Source organism: Hemitrygon akajei, chromosome 22 (genome assembly GCF_048418815.1).
Source record: "Hemitrygon akajei chromosome 22, sHemAka1.3, whole genome shotgun sequence".
NCBI classification, from domain to species: domain Eukaryota; kingdom Metazoa; phylum Chordata; class Chondrichthyes; order Myliobatiformes; family Dasyatidae; genus Hemitrygon; species Hemitrygon akajei.
This window is the reverse complement of record NC_133145.1, coordinates 52,749,930-52,772,179: the sequence shown is the minus strand read 5'-3', so window position 1 is coordinate 52,772,179 and position 22,250 is coordinate 52,749,930. Positions and strand designations below refer to the sequence as shown.

At 42.7% G+C, this 22,250-nt stretch overlaps 1 protein-coding gene across 3 annotated transcripts in view; it reads left to right on the top strand.

The window, feature by feature from the left end:
* Window positions 1–18,018, top strand: part of LOC140714725 (dual specificity mitogen-activated protein kinase kinase 6) — an 80,886-nt gene extending 62,868 nt beyond the window's left edge. For all 3 annotated transcript variants that reach the window (XM_073026235.1, XM_073026234.1, XM_073026236.1), the window contains 2 exons: window positions 1,290–1,335; window positions 12,188–18,018. In XM_073026235.1, the coding sequence (XP_072882336.1) occupies window positions 1,290–1,335; window positions 12,188–12,265 (124 nt within the window). In that variant the 3' untranslated portion in view covers window positions 12,266–18,018. The remainder of the gene's footprint in view (window positions 1–1,289; window positions 1,336–12,187) is intronic.
* Window positions 18,019–22,250: the final 4,232 nt, after the last annotated feature.

Below are 22,250 nucleotides of genomic sequence, written 5' to 3'. Positions count from 1 at the left end.
GTCTCACACAGTCTAGTGTAGTTTTGTGTTGTTTCATGTAGCACCAGGGTCCTGGAGGAACGTTGTTTCATTTTTGCTGTGTACTGTAACAGTTTATGGTCGAAATGGCAATAAAATTGACTTGAACAGGGAATCCTGGGCTTCCTGTCAGAGGTATTATAGAAACACTAGCTCAGCTGAAGGTTATTCAGATGCAATGATTGTGCGAAGCCTTTGCGGGACCTGCAAGAGTGAATTAGTGGGGTGGTTCCAGGAAGCTGTAATTTGTGGTGATTCATATAATGATGTGCTTCTGGTTTCTGCTTACTCTTTTGAAAACATTTTTACTTTGTCCAATTTTGATTGGTGCAGGCTGGCTCTGCGGTCTGCAGTCAACGAACGACACAGCGCTAAACTGAACTGAACTAAACTGAGCATTCTTGGACTGTAGATGTCTCTACCTGCTGCTCGTTTTTTTTTGCTGCTTGCATGATTTGTTCTTATTTTTTGCACGTTGGGTGTTTGATGTTTTCCTTCAAACGAGTTCCACGGTGTTTCTTTGTTTCATGGCTGTCTGTGGGACGACGAATCTTAGAGATGTATACTGCCTGCATACTTTGATAATAAATGTACTTTAGAACAGGGAAGGATGAGAAGAGATTTGGGAGAAATGCTTAGGATGATCTATTTAAAAGACGAACCAGGTTCAGATACGCTGTTGTCTACAAGGAGTTTGTACGTTCTCCCTGTGACTGTGTGGGTTTGCTCTAGGAGCTCTACTTTCTTCCCACAGTCCAAACACATAAGGGGTAAGTGGGTTAATTGGTCACATGGATGTAATTGGGTAGGGGCGCAGGCTCATTGGGTCTGTTATCCTGCTGTATCTCTACATGATCTAAATAAATAGAGCACAAATGGTTTTCCTAGTCGGATGAGATGGTTCGTGATGGAAATGTCATTCCTGCTAGGGCGGAGGAGATGAATTTGGTAGAAAATCTGCAATGAGAATGAAATAAATATTTGAAGGAGAAAACATTGCGACAATGTGGACGTAAGAGTGGTGAGGTGGGAGTACACTGGAGCGGGAGAAGGTATAGGTCGCCCTGTCCCGTGATTCGATAGTCTTCACTCGTGCCAGTCACCCTGGGTGCAGCACCATCTCAGAACGTTTTGCCCAAACCCGTGGCAGCTCCTGAAGCTCAGACCTGACCGCCAGTCTTCTGGGGATTCAGGATTCATCGCCTGTCGATCCCAGTCACAACCCGTGTAACACAGCATTTCACTAATTGATGTTTCCATTTTCTTTGCAGTTTAAAGAAGAACTCCAAAGACAGACCAACATACTCAGAGCTTATGGTAAGAACCCCCTGACTATGTACATGGATTGCATTTCCTTAAGTGATTCCTACAATTCTAATGATTTCAGTTAACAGACAGAATTGAGAGTATTAAAGATCTTTTAGTTAAACTGAAGCATTCCCTCTGTCTCCCTTTGCATATATATAGCCTGACCTTCTGTCATTCTCACCACTTGCAAATGGTACTTTAATGTGCTGTTGAAAAGGAAAGCTTTTCTGAATGCTATTGGACAGGTTATCCATAAGCCATTCAGCCCACTGAGTCTGCGCCACCATTTCATTAGCTGATTTATTATCCCATTCTCCAGCTTTCTCCCCATATTCTTTGGCGTCCTAACTATTCAAGAATCTGTCAACCTCTGCTTTAATTATACGCAGTGACTTACCCTCCACAGTCGCTGTGGAGTTACACAGGTGTACCACTGGCTAAAGAAATTCCTTCTCCTCTCAGTTCTAAAGGGATGTCCCTCTATACTGTGCCCTGGGGCCTATTCCTTTGTTAAACGTGCTGTGTGAATCAGTGATACTGTTTCCTTCTGGCTTTAAAATTAGCCCCATTTGAACAATGTCTGGAGCTGGAAAGACTATAGACAAGCAGAACCTGCTCTGGTTGGTTTGCTTTTCCATTGCTCTGGGTGGTTTTCCGTGGATGGAATCTTCCAAAGAAACCGCGCAGATATCGTTCGAGAGGTTTATTAGTTTTAGTCGTGTCTTACACACAATTTGGTTTCTAGTCACATGACCAAGAAAGCACACCAGTGTTCTACTTCCTCGAGACTGAACAAATTCATCACGTCGCCAGTGAGATTCACCAGCTTTTATAAATGTACAGGAGAAACCCATCTGGATGGTTTGGTATGGAAACGCTGTCTGAGACTGCAAGGAACTGGAGAGGGTGTATGTAGATACAGTTGAGTGCATCATGAAAACCAGCCTCCCTTCCATAGACACTGTCTCCTCTTCTGGCTGCCTTGGTTAAGCAGGACCCCAGCCACTTCCGCAACCTCACTTTGCCCCCTTCCCACTGGACAGAGGATACCAAAATCCGAAAGCACAACCCCCCAGGCTCAAGAACAGCTTATATCCCAGTGTTAGAAGACTATTGAATATATGATAAAATAGTTTCTTGACCTCACAATCTAACTTGTATGGCCTTTGCACCTTGTTACCTGCCTGCACTGCACTTTCTCTGTAACGGTGTCACTTCACCCTGCATAAGTAATTTACCAGGTTGATTAACTTCTGGAGGGACACTGCCCACCATTTTGACGTGACAGATAATGAGGCAGCAGGCTTCCACTGCAAGACACTGATTCCTCTCTGTATCTGAGCAGTGGCGAAAGGTGGCACCATTGAGCTGTCCTGAACATTTATGGCAATGTTTTAACAGCAATCATGAAGTCCTGATCAATGATTGGTTTGGTTAGTCTTTGTTTATGCCTGATTAGTTCGTGTAAGATCTGTTTCTGGGCTGTATCAATGATGCTATGAAACATTAATTAAAGGTAAAAATGTATTATTAAAGTACATATATGTCGCCATGTACGACTCTGAGATTGGGGGCAGACTCAATTAGAATCAATGAAAGACAACACCAACTTGGGCAAACACCTGTGTGCAGAAGACAAGAACATGTGCAAATACAAAAGAAAGAAATAATAAGTAAGCAATGTGTGGAGAACATGAGATGAAGAGTCCTTGAAAGTGAGTCCATAGGTTGTGGGAACAGTTCATTGTTGGTGCAAGTGAAGTTATCCCCTTTGGTTCAAGAGCCTGATGGTTGAGGGGTAATAACTGTTCCTGACGCTAGTGGTGTGAGCCCTGAGGCTCCTGTACCACCTCTCTGATGTTTGCAGTGAGAGGAAAGGGGGTCCCTGATGATGGATGCTGCTTTGCTGTCATAATTAGTTGAACTAACAGCACATTTATAAATAGAAAGAAATACTTTCCTTGTCATGTGATTTATGAATAAATTACTGAATTTGTTATTATGAATAAATTACTAAATTACTGAAAATCCCAGCCATCCAGCAAGTTAACGTGCGACTCAAAGGGAGATCATGTCCGCAGAGAGTTGCGGGGTTTGAGACTATAATGCTCTGGCTTTCCTACTCTGCACTCTGTGTTAGCACTTGACCAGAAATATATTGCAACAGATGTCCCAGGTGATGGGAAAAAGCAAGCATACCATTTCATCTGAAAGAACACTCTATGCTTGGAGGAGTATATCGTTTTACAGAAATGTTGACTTGTGGTCTCAAAGGAAAATAAATGTTTGAGACTGTCTTGATTAGGGGTTACGAACCCAGTGCTGCTTGACACAGAGCCAGATGTTGCCTCTAGCATATAGCAAAACCTGAATTCAACTCAGAATGTGGATTCTGGTCATTCTACATCAGCCTGCTCCTTCTCAGTACTTTATGGTATTTTAGTTTAATTACTTTACTTAGACCACACTTGGAATATTGCGATCGGTTCTGGTCACCTCATTATAGGAAGGATGTAGAAACTTTAGAGAGGGCGCAGAGGAGATTTACCAGCATGCTGCCCGGGTTAGAGAGCATGTCTTATGAGGATGGGTTGAGTTAGCTAGGTCTTTTCTCTTTGGAGTGAAGGAGGATGAAAGATGATTTTGATAAGAGGTGTATAAGAGGCATAGATAGAGGGGACATTCATCTCCCTTTACCCAGGGTGCAAGGGGGCATAACTTCAATGCGATTGGAGGAAAGTATAGGGGGAATGTCAGAGTTAAGTTTTTTACACGGAGAGTTTCTTTTACGTGGAATGCCCTGCTGGGGCGGTGGGAGAGGCCAGATACACCGTAGGCCAACAGGCTTGTACTGTGCTGTGGTGTTCTGTGCCCTATGTACGTACTGTAGCAGCACAAAACAAATTTAACAATAATGTTTTAATTTATTTTATGCAAGTATTTCCTAAAATGATTTATGACCTGGTTAAAATTATCTGTTGCTAGCAGTTACAGACCACCCCTCTTATATGGCTGTTCATGTAACAGATATTGACCCGTAGAGAATTCAGTAATCACCTCCTGAAATTTTGAGGTACGGAATGAAATTCAATCTCATGAAATTTCTGTCTTAGAAAGAGTAAATAAGCACAGAATTTATTTGTTTCTCAGCATTTCTTGATGCAGATTTGCATTAGGGATCATTATTTAGAAACAAGAACTGCCATAATGCAAGAGTTGCTGATTCATGTATATCATTATTGTGATGGTGCTCGTGCTTGGCTTCTGTTTTAATTTTACACCCTCTCACAACTCATTCCTCTGCACACCGTCCTTTGTATGAAGAAGTTGTTCTTCAAGTTCTTTTAAAATCTTTCCACCTCTTATCTTAAACCTATGGTCTCTAGTTTTAAGTCCCCCTTTCCTGGTAAAAAAGGATCATGTATGCTCACCTGACCTATGTCCCTGTCCATTTCTTTAGCTAGTAGGGTGGGAGGAACTGTGGTGATGTTACATGGTATGCATTGATCCTGAGGCTGTGCTTAAACTCAGGAGTGTTGGTTGTTTTAATGTGAGCGCAAGTTTACCAAGTATAAGGTACTGGCTGCTGTGGACCCTGGCGTCATTTGAGGATGATCTGTTTTTCCTAGACAGAGGAATCCAAAGGGATCTTTTCTATAGTTTATAGTGAATGGGGTTTGGAGCATTCTGTTTCCTTAACACTGATGGGCTGACCCAAGAGGTACTGCAGATGCCTGAAATATAGACCAATACACACAATATGCTGGAGGAGCTCGGCAGATCAGGCAACATTTATGGAAGGGAATAAATGGTCAACTTTTCGGGCCAAGATCCTTCATCAGACTCATAATGAAGGATCTCGGCTCAAAATGTTGACTGATGGGCTGATGGTGTTTGTGGGGATGAGACTGGTACAGGTCAGGTGATTAATGTTGGATTATTACATTTCCCATGAGTTCTTATTTTCTTTAAGTATGATATACCTCTGTTGTTTTACCGAGTACGGAATCAGTATTCAGACCTCAGACCTCCTGGTATTTGACTGACCTCTGACCCATGTAAACAGGCTAATCTCAGTGCCAGTCAAACCGCTTACTAATGTGGTATATGCCAGATACGTTTCACACCATCTTAACCGATCCCAGTTGGTTTAATGGTACTGAACCAATCTTGCACAAACCATATTAAATCTGCCAACTCTTCTCAAGTAGTTTGAAAGTGTGCTTCTACCATATAGGCATGAATGAGTGCACAGTTATGAACATTTCTGTTGTGAAAATTGTTCTTTTGACACCTTAAAGAACACCAATTTCTCCTGGGGCATGGAGTCAGATTTTCTTCTATTTCTGAAAAGCATGCCATGAAGCTGTTGGAGGTAATCTTTCAATAAATTTGCATGTACTGGACGGCTTCAGAAATGGCCTCTTGCGTTTTAATGTACTGGTACCCTTTTCGACATGTTGTCCTCACATTTGAGGGGTCAAAGGGTTTTGTTTTCATCCGCTCAGGTGCCAGAAAAGCAGGAAGACCTATCAGCTTCTCTGGATTTTCTGTTCAAGGGCATTGGTGTTTCCATACCAGACTGTGATGCAGCCAGTCAATATACTCTCCACCACACATCCATACAAGTTTGTCAGAGTATTAGATGTCATGCCAAATCTCCACTAATGGTCAGGAGGTGCAGTAATCTCTATGGAGACAGAAATAGACTCAACCACTTAGCATCTTTAGCCAGAGGGTGGTGAATTTGTGCAATTTATTACCACATGCAGCAATGGAGGCCAGGTCATTGGGTGTATTTAAGGCAGAGCTTGATAGGTTCCTGATTGGACACGGCATTAAAGGTTACGGGGAGTGGGGCTGGTGGGGAGGGAAAGGATTAGCTATGATTGAATGGCGGAGCAGAATTGATGGGCCAAATAGCCTAATTCTGCTCCTATGTCTTATGGTCTTATTCATCAGTCAGTTTGACGATCCAGTTTTGAAGTAAGGGCCTTTAACCTGATGAATAACTCTCCACAGATGCTGCCTTGTCTGCTGAGTGTTTTGTAGCAGTTTTCTGTCTTGAATTCAGAGATTCAAAATCCTCATTGCTTTTTTTCTGTTTTTGAAATCTACCTCTGGCCAAGCTCTTTCCAAATGTCTCAGTATCTGTTTATACATCCCTGCATTAGATTCTGTTTATCACATACCTGTGGACCACGCATGGTTATCTTCCAATTCGTGTCCCCCATGGAAAAGTAGTCTAGCTGCCCTTAAGCTCCCCGTTTGTGAGCGTTTTGGGGGAGCCCGTGGTTTCACCTCAGGTGGTCAGAATGAGAATCAAAATCAGAATCAGGTTTAATATCGCTGATACGTCGTGAAATTTGTTGTCATGCGGTAGCAGTATATTGCAATACATAATAAAACTGTAAATTACAGTCAAGATAAATATAAAGAAATTGAATAAGTGGAGCAAAGTGAGGAAAAAATTATTGAAGTCGTGTTTATGGATTCAAAATCCATTCAGAAATGAGATGGCAGAGGGGAAGAAGCTATTCCTGAATCTTTGAGTGTGTGCCTTCAGGCTGCTGTACCTCCTCCCTGATGGTAGCAATGAGAAGAGGGCACGTCCTGGGTGATGGGGGTTCTTAATGACGGATGCCACCTTTTTGAGGCATCGCTCCTTGAAGATTTCTTGGATACCAGGGAGTCCAGTGCCCATGATGGAGCTGACTGAGTTCACAACTTTCTGCAGTTTATTTTGACCCTGTGCAGCAGACCCCCACCTCCATAACAGAGAGCGAAGCAACCAGTTAGAATGCTCCAGAAATGTGGTCATTTATGGGGCAGTCATTGGACCTTACTCTGGAAGAGCAAGATCACTGCTCCCTTTGTGTCGGAGAGTATGTCTGAGTGAGTTCTACATCAGGGCAGTTGGAGCTTACTGAGATTAAAAAGAAATAACGTAAATAAATCTTGCAAAGTGTACTTTAATACTTCACAAAGGTTAGTCATGGAAAACAAGATCCTGACTTCCAATTAAGTAGCCCTGGAAGCCTTGAATCCCTGATGCTTTTACGTCATTGACAGCATAAATCACTAGGAAGTGGTTTTGTTTTGAGTTAGGATTACAGTCTTGTGAAGTGATGCGAGTTGCCCGAAGAGGTCATTTATATTGTTAGTTTGAAGTTGGACTATTAGAACGTTGGCGCCACAGTCTGCTCGTAATTGAAGTGTCAAAACTGAATGTGGGTTTGACAGGGCCCTGATTAAATGCAGCCTCATTATTGATGCAAAAGTAGAGTTTCTAAGCGAGCGCTGTAAGACTTGGCTGAGAGTTCCCTTCAGACACAAATTCCTTTCGGGAAATCAAATCCACTTTCCGTCTTTACTTTTTGTTATCAAGGTAGTATATTTCCAGATGTGCGCAGCAGACAGTGCAAAATGGGATCACCCGCTCCACATTTAATGCTTTCTTGTTTAGACATAGACATAACACATTGGAGCAGAGTTAGGCCATTTGGACCATCGAGTCTGCTCTGCCATTCCATCATAGCTACTGCACAGGACCGAAGTAAGCTGCAGAGAGTTGTAAATTTAGTCAGCTCCAATCCGGGTCATCTTCAAGGAGTGGTGCCTCAAAAAGGCGGTGTCCATCATTGAGGACCTGCACCAATCAGAACGTGCCCTCTTCTCATTGCTAACGTTAGGAAAGACCATAAGATATAGAAGTGGAAGTAGGCCATTCAGCCCATCGAGTCTGCTCCGCCATTCAGTCATGGGCTGATCCAATTCTTCCAGTCATCCCCATACCCTTTGGTGCCCTGGCCAATCAAGAACCTATCTATCTCTGCCTTAAATACACCCAATGACTTGGCCTCTACAGCTGCTTGTGGAAGCAAATTCCACAGATTTACCACCCTCTGACTAAAGTAATTTCTCCGCATCTCAGTTCTAAATGGATGTTCTTCAATCCTGAAGTTGTGCCCTCTTGTCCAAGACTCCCCTATCATGGGAAATAACTTTGCCAAATCCAAGGAGGTTCAGAAGCCTGAATACACACTCAACAATTCAGAAACAGCTTCTTTTCCTGTGGCATCTGATTTCTGATTGGACATTGAACCCATGAATACTAAATACTACCTCACTATTTCTTTTATTTTCTATTTTTTTGTTGCACTACTTATTTAATTTAGCTATACAGGTCTGTGCTGCTTAATGTCCACGATACATTCTGTGAAATTGGATGTTATGTGATTTGGTGTTGTGTGAACACCATGTTATATACTTAGCAAACCTATATGGAGTACTGTAGTGTACCTGTATTGACTAAATAGCCAAGAACTTAAACTAAAACTGTACTGTACACTATAATACATACATACACTATAATTTTTTAAATTTCATTTTAAACTTTTAAAATTTTTTTCATTTTTTAAACTTTTATGTAAACACTTTCTTAGCCTGTATCACACACAATGTATCAAAGAGGGGGATTCTCTTTTGTGTTTGGTCCTCAATCCATGTCATTAGCAATTTCTCCATATCTGATATAGGTCCCTCTCGCATTTTCGTGAGCCTTGTAGTTTTCAGTGAAGCCGATCCTTTAACAGCTTCGAGAATATTTTTCTTTGTTTTTCAGGGTTGTCGTGATTGTTGAGTGTGACATGCCTAAATCTCGAGCAATAGCATTCACTGGTTTCCCACCTTCATACTGTTTAATAACCTTTTGCTTCACTTCCAAATCAATACTTCTCATTTGCCTCTTGCTGCTGCTATCGCTAGGAGTGGTTTTGCTGTGTTTGGAAGCCATGATGTACTTGAAGGTTATATTTTCAAAAGAAAATTAAACAGATAACGCTACTACAATTGGGAGATGCGTGATACACGAGGTTGGTTACGTCCGCTATGTCACGTTCTCCGATCGGGACTACGGACTTGTATGTGATTGGACGTTAGGCGGCGTGTGTACACACACACACACACACCCCCCCCCCCATTGAAAATCTTCTTTTTCTCTATTACCATGAATTGCACTGTACTGCTGCAGCAAAGTTAATAAATTTCACAACATATGCCAGTGATATTAAACCTGGTTCTGATTTATTTTCTTTATCAACTCCATTCTCCTGTTTTCTCCTTCTTAATCAAGAACCTATAAACCTCTGCTTGAAATATACCCAATGATTTGGCTTCCACAGCCATCGCTGGCAAAGAAATCTATGGATTCCCCACCTTCTGGCTTTAAAAGCTCCCCCTTGTCTCTGTTGTAAAGGAACATCCTTCAATTGTGAGGCTGTGCCCTTTGGCCCTAGACTCTTCTTCCACCCCACCCCCAACCCCGAAAGGAGACGTCCTTCCCATGTGCACTCTATTGATATTTGATAGGTTTCAGTGGGATGTGTCTGGGATTGGCCTTGAATCTGTACTTGTAATTTTTATTACCTATACCTGGTGGACTGTGCAGCTTGGCTGCATCAGAGAGCAGCAGATTCAGTCCCGGCAGAGCTGGTTAATACGAGAAGCAAAAGGGAAGAGCACGTTAGGCTTGACCGTGTCAGTGGAAGGCCCGCACTGAACTCACGGCCTTCTGTGAGGAACATCGCAGAAACCGGCATCCCTTCCCTGGACTCTGTCTACACTCCTCACTGTCTCAGTAAAGCAGCCAACATAACGAAAGACCCCACACCCCGTCGACGTTGTCTCTCCCCTCCCATCAGGCAGAAAATAAAAAAGTCAAAAGCATCTACCACCAGGCTCAAGGACATCTTTGGTCCCACTGACAAACAGTCCCCTAGTACGATAAGATGGACTCCTGACCTCACTGTTGTCTTGTTGTCTAACAGTAACACGTTATTCTACATTCTCTCGAGATTATAGGGATTAGCTTTATTTATCACATGTACATCGAAACATATAGTGAAATGCATTCTTTGTATCAATGACCAGCACAGTCCGGGTTGGGGGGAGAGAAGAGGGACATGTGATGTGCTGGGGACAGCCCGCAATTGTGTCCATGCTTCTAGCTTGCAACTTATTAACCCTAACCTTTATGTCATTTGGAAAGTGAGAAGAAACTAGAGCACCGTCGGAATTGAAACCCTGTTCCGATTGGTGGCTGGTGCTCTGAAGCTTGATGCTAACTACTATCCTACAGTGCTGACCTTCTGTTACAGTTTTCCCCTGCACTACCTCAGTGTCCTGTCACAGTCAAGTGCTGTGCATGGTCCATATGCAAGACGAGCCTTTCACTGTATCTGGGTATTTGTGCCAGTAAGAAACTCCGTTTACTCTGACTCTGTTCCCATAACTGACAGAGTGCTGAACGAGGCAGGTTGGGTAAAGATGGTGTGGGGTACATCGTTGAACAAAAGGTGCCTGATTTCAGCGCTTCCCCAATACACTCTCTCCAGCCCTCTGACACAATGTTCGTTTTCCCTGGTTTTTTTCTCCCTTTCTGTTCTTCCTTCACTCCTACCACTTATTGCCAAAGTTCCTTCCCCTCCATCAATCCTCTGCCTGGCCAATTAGCTCCAAAGCCCAGCCTTGGGAAGGAAGCTCCAGGAAGGACATTTTCACCTATGGAAGTGTGCGATACCTGCTCTGTTGTACCTGCCATTTATGGAGGCAGTGAGGGTGATGTGAATAAGGTGTGTCCTCCAGCCATTCTAATCTGATGTGCCAATTAATTCAGAGCGCTAACTGATTATTTTAGCTAATTGTGTGGCTTTTGCCCAGGTTGCTGTGTGAAGCAGGGAATATTATTTGAAAAGAAGGAATAAATGTGAAAGAGATGATTTGTCTTTCACTAAATAGCAAAATGCAACCACAAAAGATTGTGCAGATGCTGAAAATCCAGGGCAACACGTACAGAATGCTGGAGGTTCTCAGCAGATCAGGCAGCATCGATGGAAGGGACTAAACAATTGGGCTGAGAGCTTTCAGGACAATTTGATAAGGGTCTTGTCTTGAAACATGGACTGTTTATTCCTTTCCATAGATGCTACCTGACCTGCTGAGTTCCTCCAGCACTTCGTGTGTGTTTTACTAAATAACATTTGATTCCTTAGTTGAAGTTGTGGCTCCTATGCATTAAACTAGTTAAATTTTGAGTGCTAGGTTTTTTCCTAAGAAACTGACGCTCAGTTTTTTTTGGTATCAATTACAAGGTGGTAACGATCAAACAGTCCAGCTTTGTGATGATTATCTGCCTCTTTCTCAGCAGGCTAGAGGTTCAAGACATTCCCAGGGATTTGAGAAGAGGGCTTCAGGTTTACACTACAATGCAGTGCTGATGGTGGGCTACACTCTCCAAAGAACGGATTTTCAGATTAAATGTTAACTTGGGGCGGGGGGGGGGGGGGTGCTGTCTTTAGGAAATCTAAGGCACTACATGAAGAATAAGGCGTTATCTCTAGAGCAGGGGTCCCAACCTCTTTTATATCATGGACGGCTACCACTAACCGAGGGGTCCATGGACACCAGGTTGGGAACCTGTGTTCTAGACCTTTGGATAACAGCCAGAAAGTTGGACTATTTGATTGTTATCACCATGCTGTTTGTAAGAGCGTACTTTTTGCAAATTGGCTGCTGTTTCCTGGATTATAACTGGATGTCCTTTAGAAGTCATTCATTTGCCATAATTAGCTTTGGAATAACTGTGAGGACGTGCAGGGTTATATAGGAATGCAAGTCACTACTTTTGATTTTACATTAATTGTAATGAGTGACCTGGAAGATGATACACTGACAGTGAATCTGTGGCCCCTGTGTTCGAATTTCAGGAGTTCTGTGCAAATATAAAGGTCCCCCATTAGCAATTGAAAGTTGGTCAGGCATTTCTTTGAATTCTAACCCTTATGCTTTCTCTTTTTTGTAGCAACACCCCTTCTTCACACTACACGAATCCAAAGAAACAGACGTGGCCTCATTTGTGAAGCTGATTTTGGGAGACTGACAAATTCCCAGGCAGTGTGACGGCTTTTGCGATTGGCCCACCTACATGCTCTACTTTGGGATGAAATCGCAAGATATTTTCTGCCACGGATGATCTTGGAAATTTGTCAGCAGCAGCAGAAGTAACTCCAGTCTCTGGCAGGATCGGCCGGGGTTGGGAGGGGTGGGTGGGCATTGGCAAGGGTCAAGGAAAATTGTGAGGAAACTTAAGCATTTGGGGGAGAGTCCAGAGCAAGTTCCCTAAACGTCCGAGTGATAACATAAAATCCCTTGGGAGGGGAGAAACTTCTGCTAAGTGTGTTCGACTAACATGCAAAAAAAAAATAATTGGCAGGAAATTCACTTTTAATTGTTATTTTTAAAAGTTAAATTAATGGTTAGAGGGTGGTGCCCTCAGAATTAACTAAAAGTAGTGAATCACTCTGACTGTAAGGACTTGCATTGACTCAGATGATAAACTGGGTTCTTAAAAGGCCAGTTTAGCTTCTGAAAATGTAGAGATTTGATACAATGATGTAGAGAGAATGTATGTGTGTGTGTGGATGTGTGTGTGTGCGTGCGTGTGTATGCGTGTTTTTAATAGGTGCACTGAAAACAGTGTGACTGCAGGCAAACTAGAGGACAGGCACACTCTAGATCAATTGGGCAGGGTCCTAGGTGGACCCAGACTTTGGCTCAGTGTCTACCTGCTTCCTGCCTACACACAGTGTGACTTATAGCTACGTGTATAAAATGTGTAAATATGTGCTAACTTCCATATGACACCCCCCCCCCCCCAAAACCCAGAAGTAATAATGCTCATCTTCCCCCCTCCTGTGTTTAAAGCACCAGGCAGACTAGATGGAACAGTTATTGTTATGTTTTCACCTGCTAGAGCCACTAAAGGGATAAACTTCATTCCCTCCCCACCCCCACCTGATTAAAAAAAAATAATTTTAAAAAAAAACTCTCAATTCAGCCTAATATCACATATCGTGCACATCCTGTAAATTTTTGCAAGTTGTATTTAATGAATTGGTCAGGACAGAGATTGTATTTTTAAATAATGTTTGTACATGTCACATTTGAGGCAGTCATAGATTTTGATAAACCAAGTGATTTTACTTGGTTGATTTTTATAAATTGAGGTAGACTTGAACTAATTTTTATAAACTGATAAAGGAACTGAGTATTGTGAATCTTTGTCCAGCAAGTAGTACAAGTCTTGCAGGAAACACTGCTTACTTATAACCTACCTGCCCTTTTCACTGTTTTACCTGTCTTTATAGCTTCTGGATAATTAATCCCATCTCTTGACCTGCTGAAAATAAATCAGATCATTAGGCCAGAGTTACTTGCTCGCATTTCAGTCATCAACTGAAAATTGTCATCCTCTTCACTTTTGTGCATTTGGTATCGATATTTTTCACACTCTCATTTATTTAACTTCTGTTTTGTTTGGAAGAACTTTTACCATCAATGGGGCATCCTCATTAACACTTTCAGACTCTGTACCCAGTGAGCTGCTGGGTCAGGGAACCTCCCTTTATGGGGAGTGCCCGAGAGTGATTGCTTTTTTTTTCCAATGTTCACAAAGAGCTCAGAGACCTCCCCTATTGAAAACAAAAATTCAAATGTTGCAGACTCCAGCCATCCTTTCCTGTACATAACACCATAGTTTACTCCCTTGATTTTGGGCGGATAACCCTCCTGTTTCCGTGAGATATATTCCACCCCCGAAGGGAGACATCTCGTTTTTCTGACTTGAGAAGTCATTCTGACACTAATGGATTGCAGATCAGGAGCCTCTTGTTACAGTGTAATCGTACTAAGAGACAAGGGCTTGGTTAAATTTCTGGAGTGTAATTCTGTCGAGCTGGTTGCTATTAAAATCCACTGTTAGAGTAGTTCAGGGTGTCCTTTAGTTTTGAATGTTTATTCCTCAGCTTAGCTGGGGGAACACTGCAGATCAGGTAGCATCTATGGAAGAAAATGAGCCGTTGGCATTTCGGGCTGAGATCCATTGTTGCTGGAAAGGATTGGGGCAAAAGCCAGAATCTTAGTATTCCATAAGAACATAAAATGGAGGAGCAGAATTAGGCCATTTGGCCCATCAAGTCTGCTCTGCTATTTCATCATGGCTGATCCAATTTTCCACTCAGCCCTTAATCTCCTGCCTTCTCTCGTATTCCTTCATGCCCTGACCAATCAGGAATCTTTCAACTTCTGCCTTAAATATACATAAGGACTTAGCCTCCACTGCTGCTTGTGGCAAAGAATTCCAGATTCACCACTCTCTGGCTAAAGAAATTCATCCTCATCTCTTTTCTAAAAGGATGCCACTCTATTCTGAGGCCATGTCCTCTGCTCTTAGACTCTTTCACCAGAGGAAACGTCCTTTCCACATCCACTCTATCAAGGCCTTTCACCATTCAATAGTTTTCATTTAGGTCACCCCTCATTCTTCTGAATTCTAGTGGAAACGGGCCCAGAGCTATCAAAAGTATGACAAGCTGATCAATCCTGGAATCATGGACCTCCTTTGAATCCTCCTTAGTCTTAGCATATCTGTTCCAAGATAAAGGGCCCAAAACTGCTCACAATATGCCAAGTGAAGCCTCACCAGGGCTTTATAAAGGCTCAACATTACATGCTTGCTTTTCTATTCTGGTTCTTTTGACTGAATGCTGACATCACATTTGCCTTCCTTACCACAACCTCAACCTGTAAATTAACCTTTAGAGAATTCCTCCAGGACTCCCAAGTCCCTTTGTGCCTCAGTTTTGTGTATTTTCTCCCCATTTAGAAAATAGTCACCCCTTTCATTTCTTTCTACCAAAGTGCATGACCACACACATCCCGACACTGTATTCCATCTGTCACCTCTTTGCCCGTTCTCCTTCTGTAGCCTCCGTACTTCCTCAAAACTACCTGCCCCTCCACCTATCTTCATATCATCTGCAAACTTTGCGACAAAGCCATCAATTCCATCATCCAAATCACTGACATATAACTTAAAAAGAATTGGCCCCAACAAAGACCCCTGCTTAGCTTAGGTGCTTTTAATCCATTCATAGGCCGTAACTAATTATCCATGAATTGAGCAACTTTCTAGGCCGTTCCCAAGGCAATTAAGAATCAACCGTATTGATTGAGAATTTAAATCACTGTTGTAACCAAATGGACTTTTACGTCAACCGCGTAGCTTCTGGTTATCATTGCAAATACTAGTTGTTAATTCCAGATCGTTTCAATCAATTGAATTGGAAAATGTTTATGGCCAAAGATTTGAATTCTCTTCTCAGCATTATTAGTGTAGGCCTCTGGAAAACTGGTCCATTAATACAATCACTGAGTTGCCACATTACCTGTTAACGAGCACCCACTGGCCACAATGCTCGAAGTGTTATCTTCCACGCACTTTGGAGGTACATAGACAATTTGCTTTAAAAATTGACCATGTTTTAAAAAAATGCCAACAAGAGGTCAAGTCTTTCGGAGTGTTCTCAGAAGAATGCTTGCAGGAATATACAGCAGCCCTACATTTCAGAATCGGAATTGTCTGACTACCGGAGATATTAAACATGGAACTTAGAACAGGCCAGCACAGGAACAGGCCCCTCAGCCCACATGTTGTGTCGAACCAATTAAATTCATAAACAAAAAACTAACTAAACTAACGTCTTCCACCTACACAATGTCCATTTCTTTCCATTTTCCTTACATTCATGTGTCTGTCTAAACATCTCTTAAAATGTTTGTGCCTTCTACTAGGCAGTGCATTCCAGGCACCAATCACTCTCTAGGTTTAAAAAAAACCTCTCTCACATCTCCTTCGAAATGAGCCCCTTTCAACTTAAATGCACACCCTCTGGTATGAGACATTTTAACCCAGGGAAAAAGGTCTTGTCTAAGGTAGTATTTTTTTAAAAACTTAAAATCTTGCATCAGAACCAAAGCTTTGAAATTTTTTTAAATGATTTTTTTAAAAAACCCGTGGCAGAGGAAGGGTAAAATCCTAATGAGCCCACCAGACAGAGCCAGCAACTCGCTGAACTTTTCTTTAATGCTGCACTTGTACACAAACCCAGAGAAGTCCCCTGTTTTCAATGAAATGTAAGCACAGTTTCCACTTTGCCAGATCACAAAGCTGCTTTAAACATTTGGAGCTAGCAGCAAGCACTTGTTTGGAGTACTGATCTGGAGAGAGTCAACCCAGGTAATTGATGTGGTTGAAAAAAAGATTGAGGTTTAAGCAGTCCAGCTGATGTGTGGAATGTTGTTCTGGGTCCCTGCATAGTTTGACGATAAACAGAAGGCTGAGTGGTGCTGGATCAGCATGGGGTTAAGCTGTTTGTGCAATGGTTGAACAGCCCTGCCTGCGAGGTCCTACTTCATTGGTGTAATGGCACTAGGGAGATGTCTGGGGGAGAAAAAAGCATGAAGTAGGTGCTAAGTCAATTTAAATACATTTTTGACTTTCTAATGCATTGGATGCATTAATTTGCCTCATTTTCAAAGGCTGACTGACAGGAGGTTCTGGGGAAACAAAACCTTAGTTCTACGCCCTCGGCTGCCTTGGGTCTTACATGGACTTGAATCTGGCTGGTGGAGAGTCGGCAGACTGGCTCAGAATGGAAGTCACCAAGACGTTTTAAACTCTGATTCTTGGTAAATCGTACTGTGATGAAGTAACTACCTGTTTGCAGTTCGGCAAATGACAAATTACACAAAGTTAACACTGTTAGAACATTGTTGATTAATTCATGTTGAAGAAGATGTTAGCAGATTAACACTGAAAATGAGGAGCTATTAAGATGGTATATGTAAACTGGATGAGAGAGGGACAGTTGTTATATGGGTAGGTGTTTTCTATTTTTCACATTATTTATATTACTGTTTTTAGAGTCACAGAGCACTACAGCACAGAAACAGGCCCTTCTGCCTATTTAATTTGTGCCAAACTGTTATACAGCCTAACCCCATCCGCTTGCACTTGGATCATAGCCCTCCAAACCCCTCCCATCCATGTACTTATCCAAACTTCTCTTAAGTATTGAGATCAGACGTGCATCCAGCACTTCCACTGGCAGCTCGTTCCACATTCTCACCACCCTTATGTTCCCCTTTAACATTCCACCCATGACCTCTAGTTCTAGTTTCACACAACCTCAGTGGGGAAAAGACCTGCTTACATTTACATTGACCTCTCAGTCAGCCTAATGTCAAAGTGTAGGGTTCAGTTTGGGCTCGGAAGGTTAAGGCTTGAATGGGAGATGGAGAACTTCAGTTCACTAATGTCTGCTTGCTCCCCAGATTGGACTGACCTCTCTTTTTAGTTAAATCACCCATGGACTCTGGGCTGCCTTCCAGATGTGGCTACAAAGAATGCACCGGTCATTTTGTCTTTACTTGGATCTACTTTTCACTAGTTTCATTTTTTCTACTTTAAACGGGCTTGACTTGGGGATTTAAGTGATAACGATCACTTCAGTTATCAAAGCCTTATTTTTATCAGTCATTTTAAATTGGACAATTATGAATCTTTTAATTCACTTGGAGTGACCAAGATTCAGGGCTAAAAGATTGCAAGATCCAGATAACTTTGAACCTGGTGGTGCGTTAATGCTGTTCCTAAAACAAACTTAGCAAATACAGGTAGAAACTCTGATTTAATATTCTGTGGTCTGATCTGCTCTGGCAAGCTTTACAGATCTCTAGTAATTAACTAATTCTAACTAAGAAATAAAATTAACTAAGATCTGTACTACTTTGAGGGAGTACCAATGCCATTTCTGCAGTCTGAGTCAACAGTTTTCAACTTGGGGAAACTTCGAGTTACAGGTGGTTCTTGGAGTCCTTCTGTGACCAGGGGGATATGTCTAGTTAAAATGCACAGTTCTCCTCAGAGGAGGATGATTGGGAGACATTTCTAAGGTCGGGGTTTTCTGTGGACTGGTACCTATCAAGTCAAGAGTTTTGACCTGTACATTGCTTATGATCACTGTAATTAGGAAGTAAATGTTAACCCTTGGGAAGGATCTGGATTGATGGCTAGTGGAACAAAATGCTTGACTTGACTAGTTCCCCTGAATTTTGCCACAGCTGTGGCCCTGTTAAGGTGCCTTTAGTTGATGTGAGGACCCCCTCCCACTGGCTGTAGAGCTCGCTCAACTCCCAAGCAGAATTTTCCCCCTTTTACTCAAAAGATACTTCCAGTTGAGAGGGTAAAAATTGAAGAGCTTAAATGGAGCTACTGAAGTCGTGAAGGAGTCGGCCAGCCCTGGGTCCTCTGCGCACACACACCATGAGAGCAGTAGGGGCCTATTTTTGGGAATCCACTGTCTCAACCACAGACTGCTTCCTGCAAAACTTGAATTTCTACTCCACAATTGAATATCTCAGTAAATTAACTTTTGATCCAGGGACTCAAAAAGTTCTCTTTTTACTCCAAGTCACTTTACATTAAGGCCATAAGAAGTAGGAGCTGAATTAGGCCATTGGGCCCTATTGAGTCTGCTCCACAATTCGATCATGGCTGATTTATTTAACCACTCAACCTTATTCTCCCCATAATCTTTGACACCCTTACTAATTAAGTACCCGTCAACCTCAGCTTTGAAGATACCCCATTGTTCTCCTACCTGACTATGCTTCCTCAATGTGAACCAGAAGCTGTTTGCAGCTCTCTGGTATCTGTAGTATATACATGTTTTTAAAGATTGGATATGTGACACCAAATGAAATCCACTACAATAGTAACTACACTTTTGGAATGACTTCATTGACTGTGAAATGATTTGAAAGGAATGTGTAAGGTGCTAAATAAATGCAACTCTTTAGTTCTTACCTTCTTTAGGAGCTGGTTAAACGTCTTAGTTAATTGAAGAGCCTCGGTGCTATTTCTACCTGACTTGCGGTCCCTATTTGACATCAAAAAATCATGATGCAAACTGTGTGCGATCCTCAATATCTGCTAGAAGCTAGCAGTTATATCGGAAGACTGCTTTAGCAATCGGGTTCTGCGTGTGAATTTTACTTTCCATTGAGAAATAAACTGAAGAATTCTCAAGTAGATTTAAGTGTGTGTGTGTGTGTATGTGTGTGTTGCAAGCTTTGTCACAGTGCAACTGATGGATTAGAGCAGAAGAGTATTTTCTGTTTTGGTTTTCGAAGTTTGTATTCATTCATCCGCCCACCCCCTTATGTGCTGTTGAACCAATACTGACTTAACTCTGGAAAATGAAGCTGTGATTTCTGTCCAACCAGTCGGTGTTTATTTGGATAATGCTAGACAAGTTAGTGGGGCTATTTCTGTGCTGCTGAAGCCCATCTGGAGCATAACTTGATTTAAACCCTAACAACTGTCCTCCTGACTCACAACATTTGGCAGCCTATGAAAGGGATAAGTTCAGTCATTTCCTCGCCTAGATACCGCAACCGCATCTCAATCTTGTCTCTTACCAACAGACCAAACATTCGATCCACAGTTTGGGATGATTAAGAACAAAAGCATTTTCAAACAGTTAAGATTCATTTACGTTTGAGATGAGCCGCAGCCGGAATTTCCAGTTCTCAGTGGATGTTGCTTACAAGTCATCCTAGCATGTGTGTGTATGGGTGTGCGTGAGTGTGTGGGGTGTAAGATGGGCTTGTTCATTTAAATGTATATGTTTGCAAAAATACTGCACAACCTGTTTGAGTTTATAATATTTATGGCTGGTGTATAATTTAATTTGATTTATTTGAAGCCTGGAGGGTGTGTATTGCGCAGGGGAGTGAGAAAGTAAAGCTGCAGTATTCCTTTCTAATGGCTGTTTGTTTCTCTGGGTGACTGTAAACCTTATGCTGGGGTTGAATGGTACTGCACTGTAACAGGGTACCAAGTCATAGCCAGGTACATGCTGTCGGGAACATGACCGTCCTTCACAAAAAGGTCCACTTTGATTAAGCACTTCTTCTGATCTCCTTTACTCAACCCCAGGAAGCCCAAGAGAGCAGTGACTGAATATTTCCCCCGCAGTCAGCTCCATAGGTAAAGAGGTCTTTTGGCAGAAGTCATCCGCATCTTTGTCACTCCTCAACCTAGTCAAGCACACAGTGAGATGGATTTCATGTTGGAATTGGAATATTGCTGTCACTTTACCGAGGTACCGTCTAGCATACTTTCCAGACAGAGCATTGAGGTGTTACAAGGTAAAGCAACAACACAATACAGCATAAAAGTGTAACAGCCACAGAGAAAGTGCAGTGCAGTTATACAATAAGATGCAATAATGAGGAAAAGATTTAATTTATTTAGAGAGACAGCGTGAAACAGGCCCTCCGTCCCTTTGAGCCAAGCTGCCCCGCAGTCCCTGATTTAATCCTAGCCTAATCATGGGACAATTTATAATGACCAATTAATCTACCAACCAGTAGGTCCTTGGACTGTGGGAGGAAACCAGAGCACTTGGAGGAAACCCACGCGGTCACGGGGAGAACGTACAAACTCCTTACAGGCAGCAGTGGGAATTGAACCTGGGTTGCTCGTACTGTAAAGTGTTATGCTAACCACAGTGCCACCGTGCCACCCCAGTATGTGTGCTAGTATCTCCAGTACCCCTGTTTGCCCGTTGTGTCCATATATACTTAAATATTGTCCTTTCTTATATATTGTGCCCATATATAGATTCACACCTAATTTTCCCTCTGACTTATTCTCCTCACATTCCTATCAGCTCTTCCACCCCCACCCCCAATCACTTAGCCAATTTTCCCACCAACCTGCACGACTTTGGGAGCGTGGGAGAAAGCTGGAATATTTGGGTGGCCACAGGGCAGGACGTAGACGCCCCACTCCCAAAGTGGTGGAGGCCAGCCTCGAACCTGGGTTGCTGGAACCGCAAGGCAGCATTTGCTGCGCCACATGTTAACAAAGAGGTCACGCTGGACCCTCCCATCATTCCTGTGAAGCAGCTTTGTGGTGGGCAGGCGGGGGCACCAAGGGGAGAAAGGAAAATGATGCCTGCCCTTGAGAACAACACACCACTGAGACCTCTCAGGGTGGTTAGGTTACAACCAGCACAATACAGAGGGGTGGGGAAATGGAGAGGTGGTGATACAGGCAATATAGTTATTCATTCAGGATGGGTTGAAAGGATTGGAAGAACAATATTGCAAGGAGCGGACTCGTATCTGAAAACAGACTTTATTCTAGAGTTGATCTTGGCTGCTCAGTGTCGGAGAGGTTTTCTTTTGTAATGGAATGAATCAGCGGCAATCACTTGTGACAGATCCTTACGACAAAGGGCAGTGCAATAGTTTACAATGCTATTTATACACTCGTTATTTATTTATGATGCGGACTAGCTGTTGCTACTGAGAAGGACCCGCCAGTATAGTCACAGCGATCTTTGAACTTACTCTGAGGCCATTATTCCTTTCTCCCTGCACAGTACCCCAGCTGGCAACGAGACCACCTGAAAGGTAGAACAAGGCACCAAGGTAGAATTATTCTCTCCCTCGTCAGCTCCGCAAGGTAATAAAACACAGGGAGTTACTGTCAAACTACTTCCTCTCTGGAGGTTTAGGCAGGCAGAATAAAATGAGTTTGTTCTGAGACGACTACTCTGAGCTTTGTGTCGATTAATCAGCGTAATTAACGCAGCGCTCTTGAGAAGCCATCGCAGATTCAGGAGATCATTGCCTGGCTTGAATTTATTCACCTCTGCAGTATGGGCGGTCGCTTTGCAACAGAAGGGCTGGCACGGACTGTCTCCCACGGTCTGAACTGAACTGGTCTCCCGTAGTGAAGCTGACACCATCTGGTCGTCAGGCCATTACTCCTCGCTCCGCCACCAGCAGGCTGATGATTTATATTACATAATTGGTCATGTGGCTGGCATTGGACACGTAATATCGTAGACCATCACAGCACAGCCGAGCGTTACCCCTTGGCCCATGAAGTGCTGACCTTTTCAACTCTTCTGAGATCAATCTAACCCTTCCCTCCTACACCATGTTGT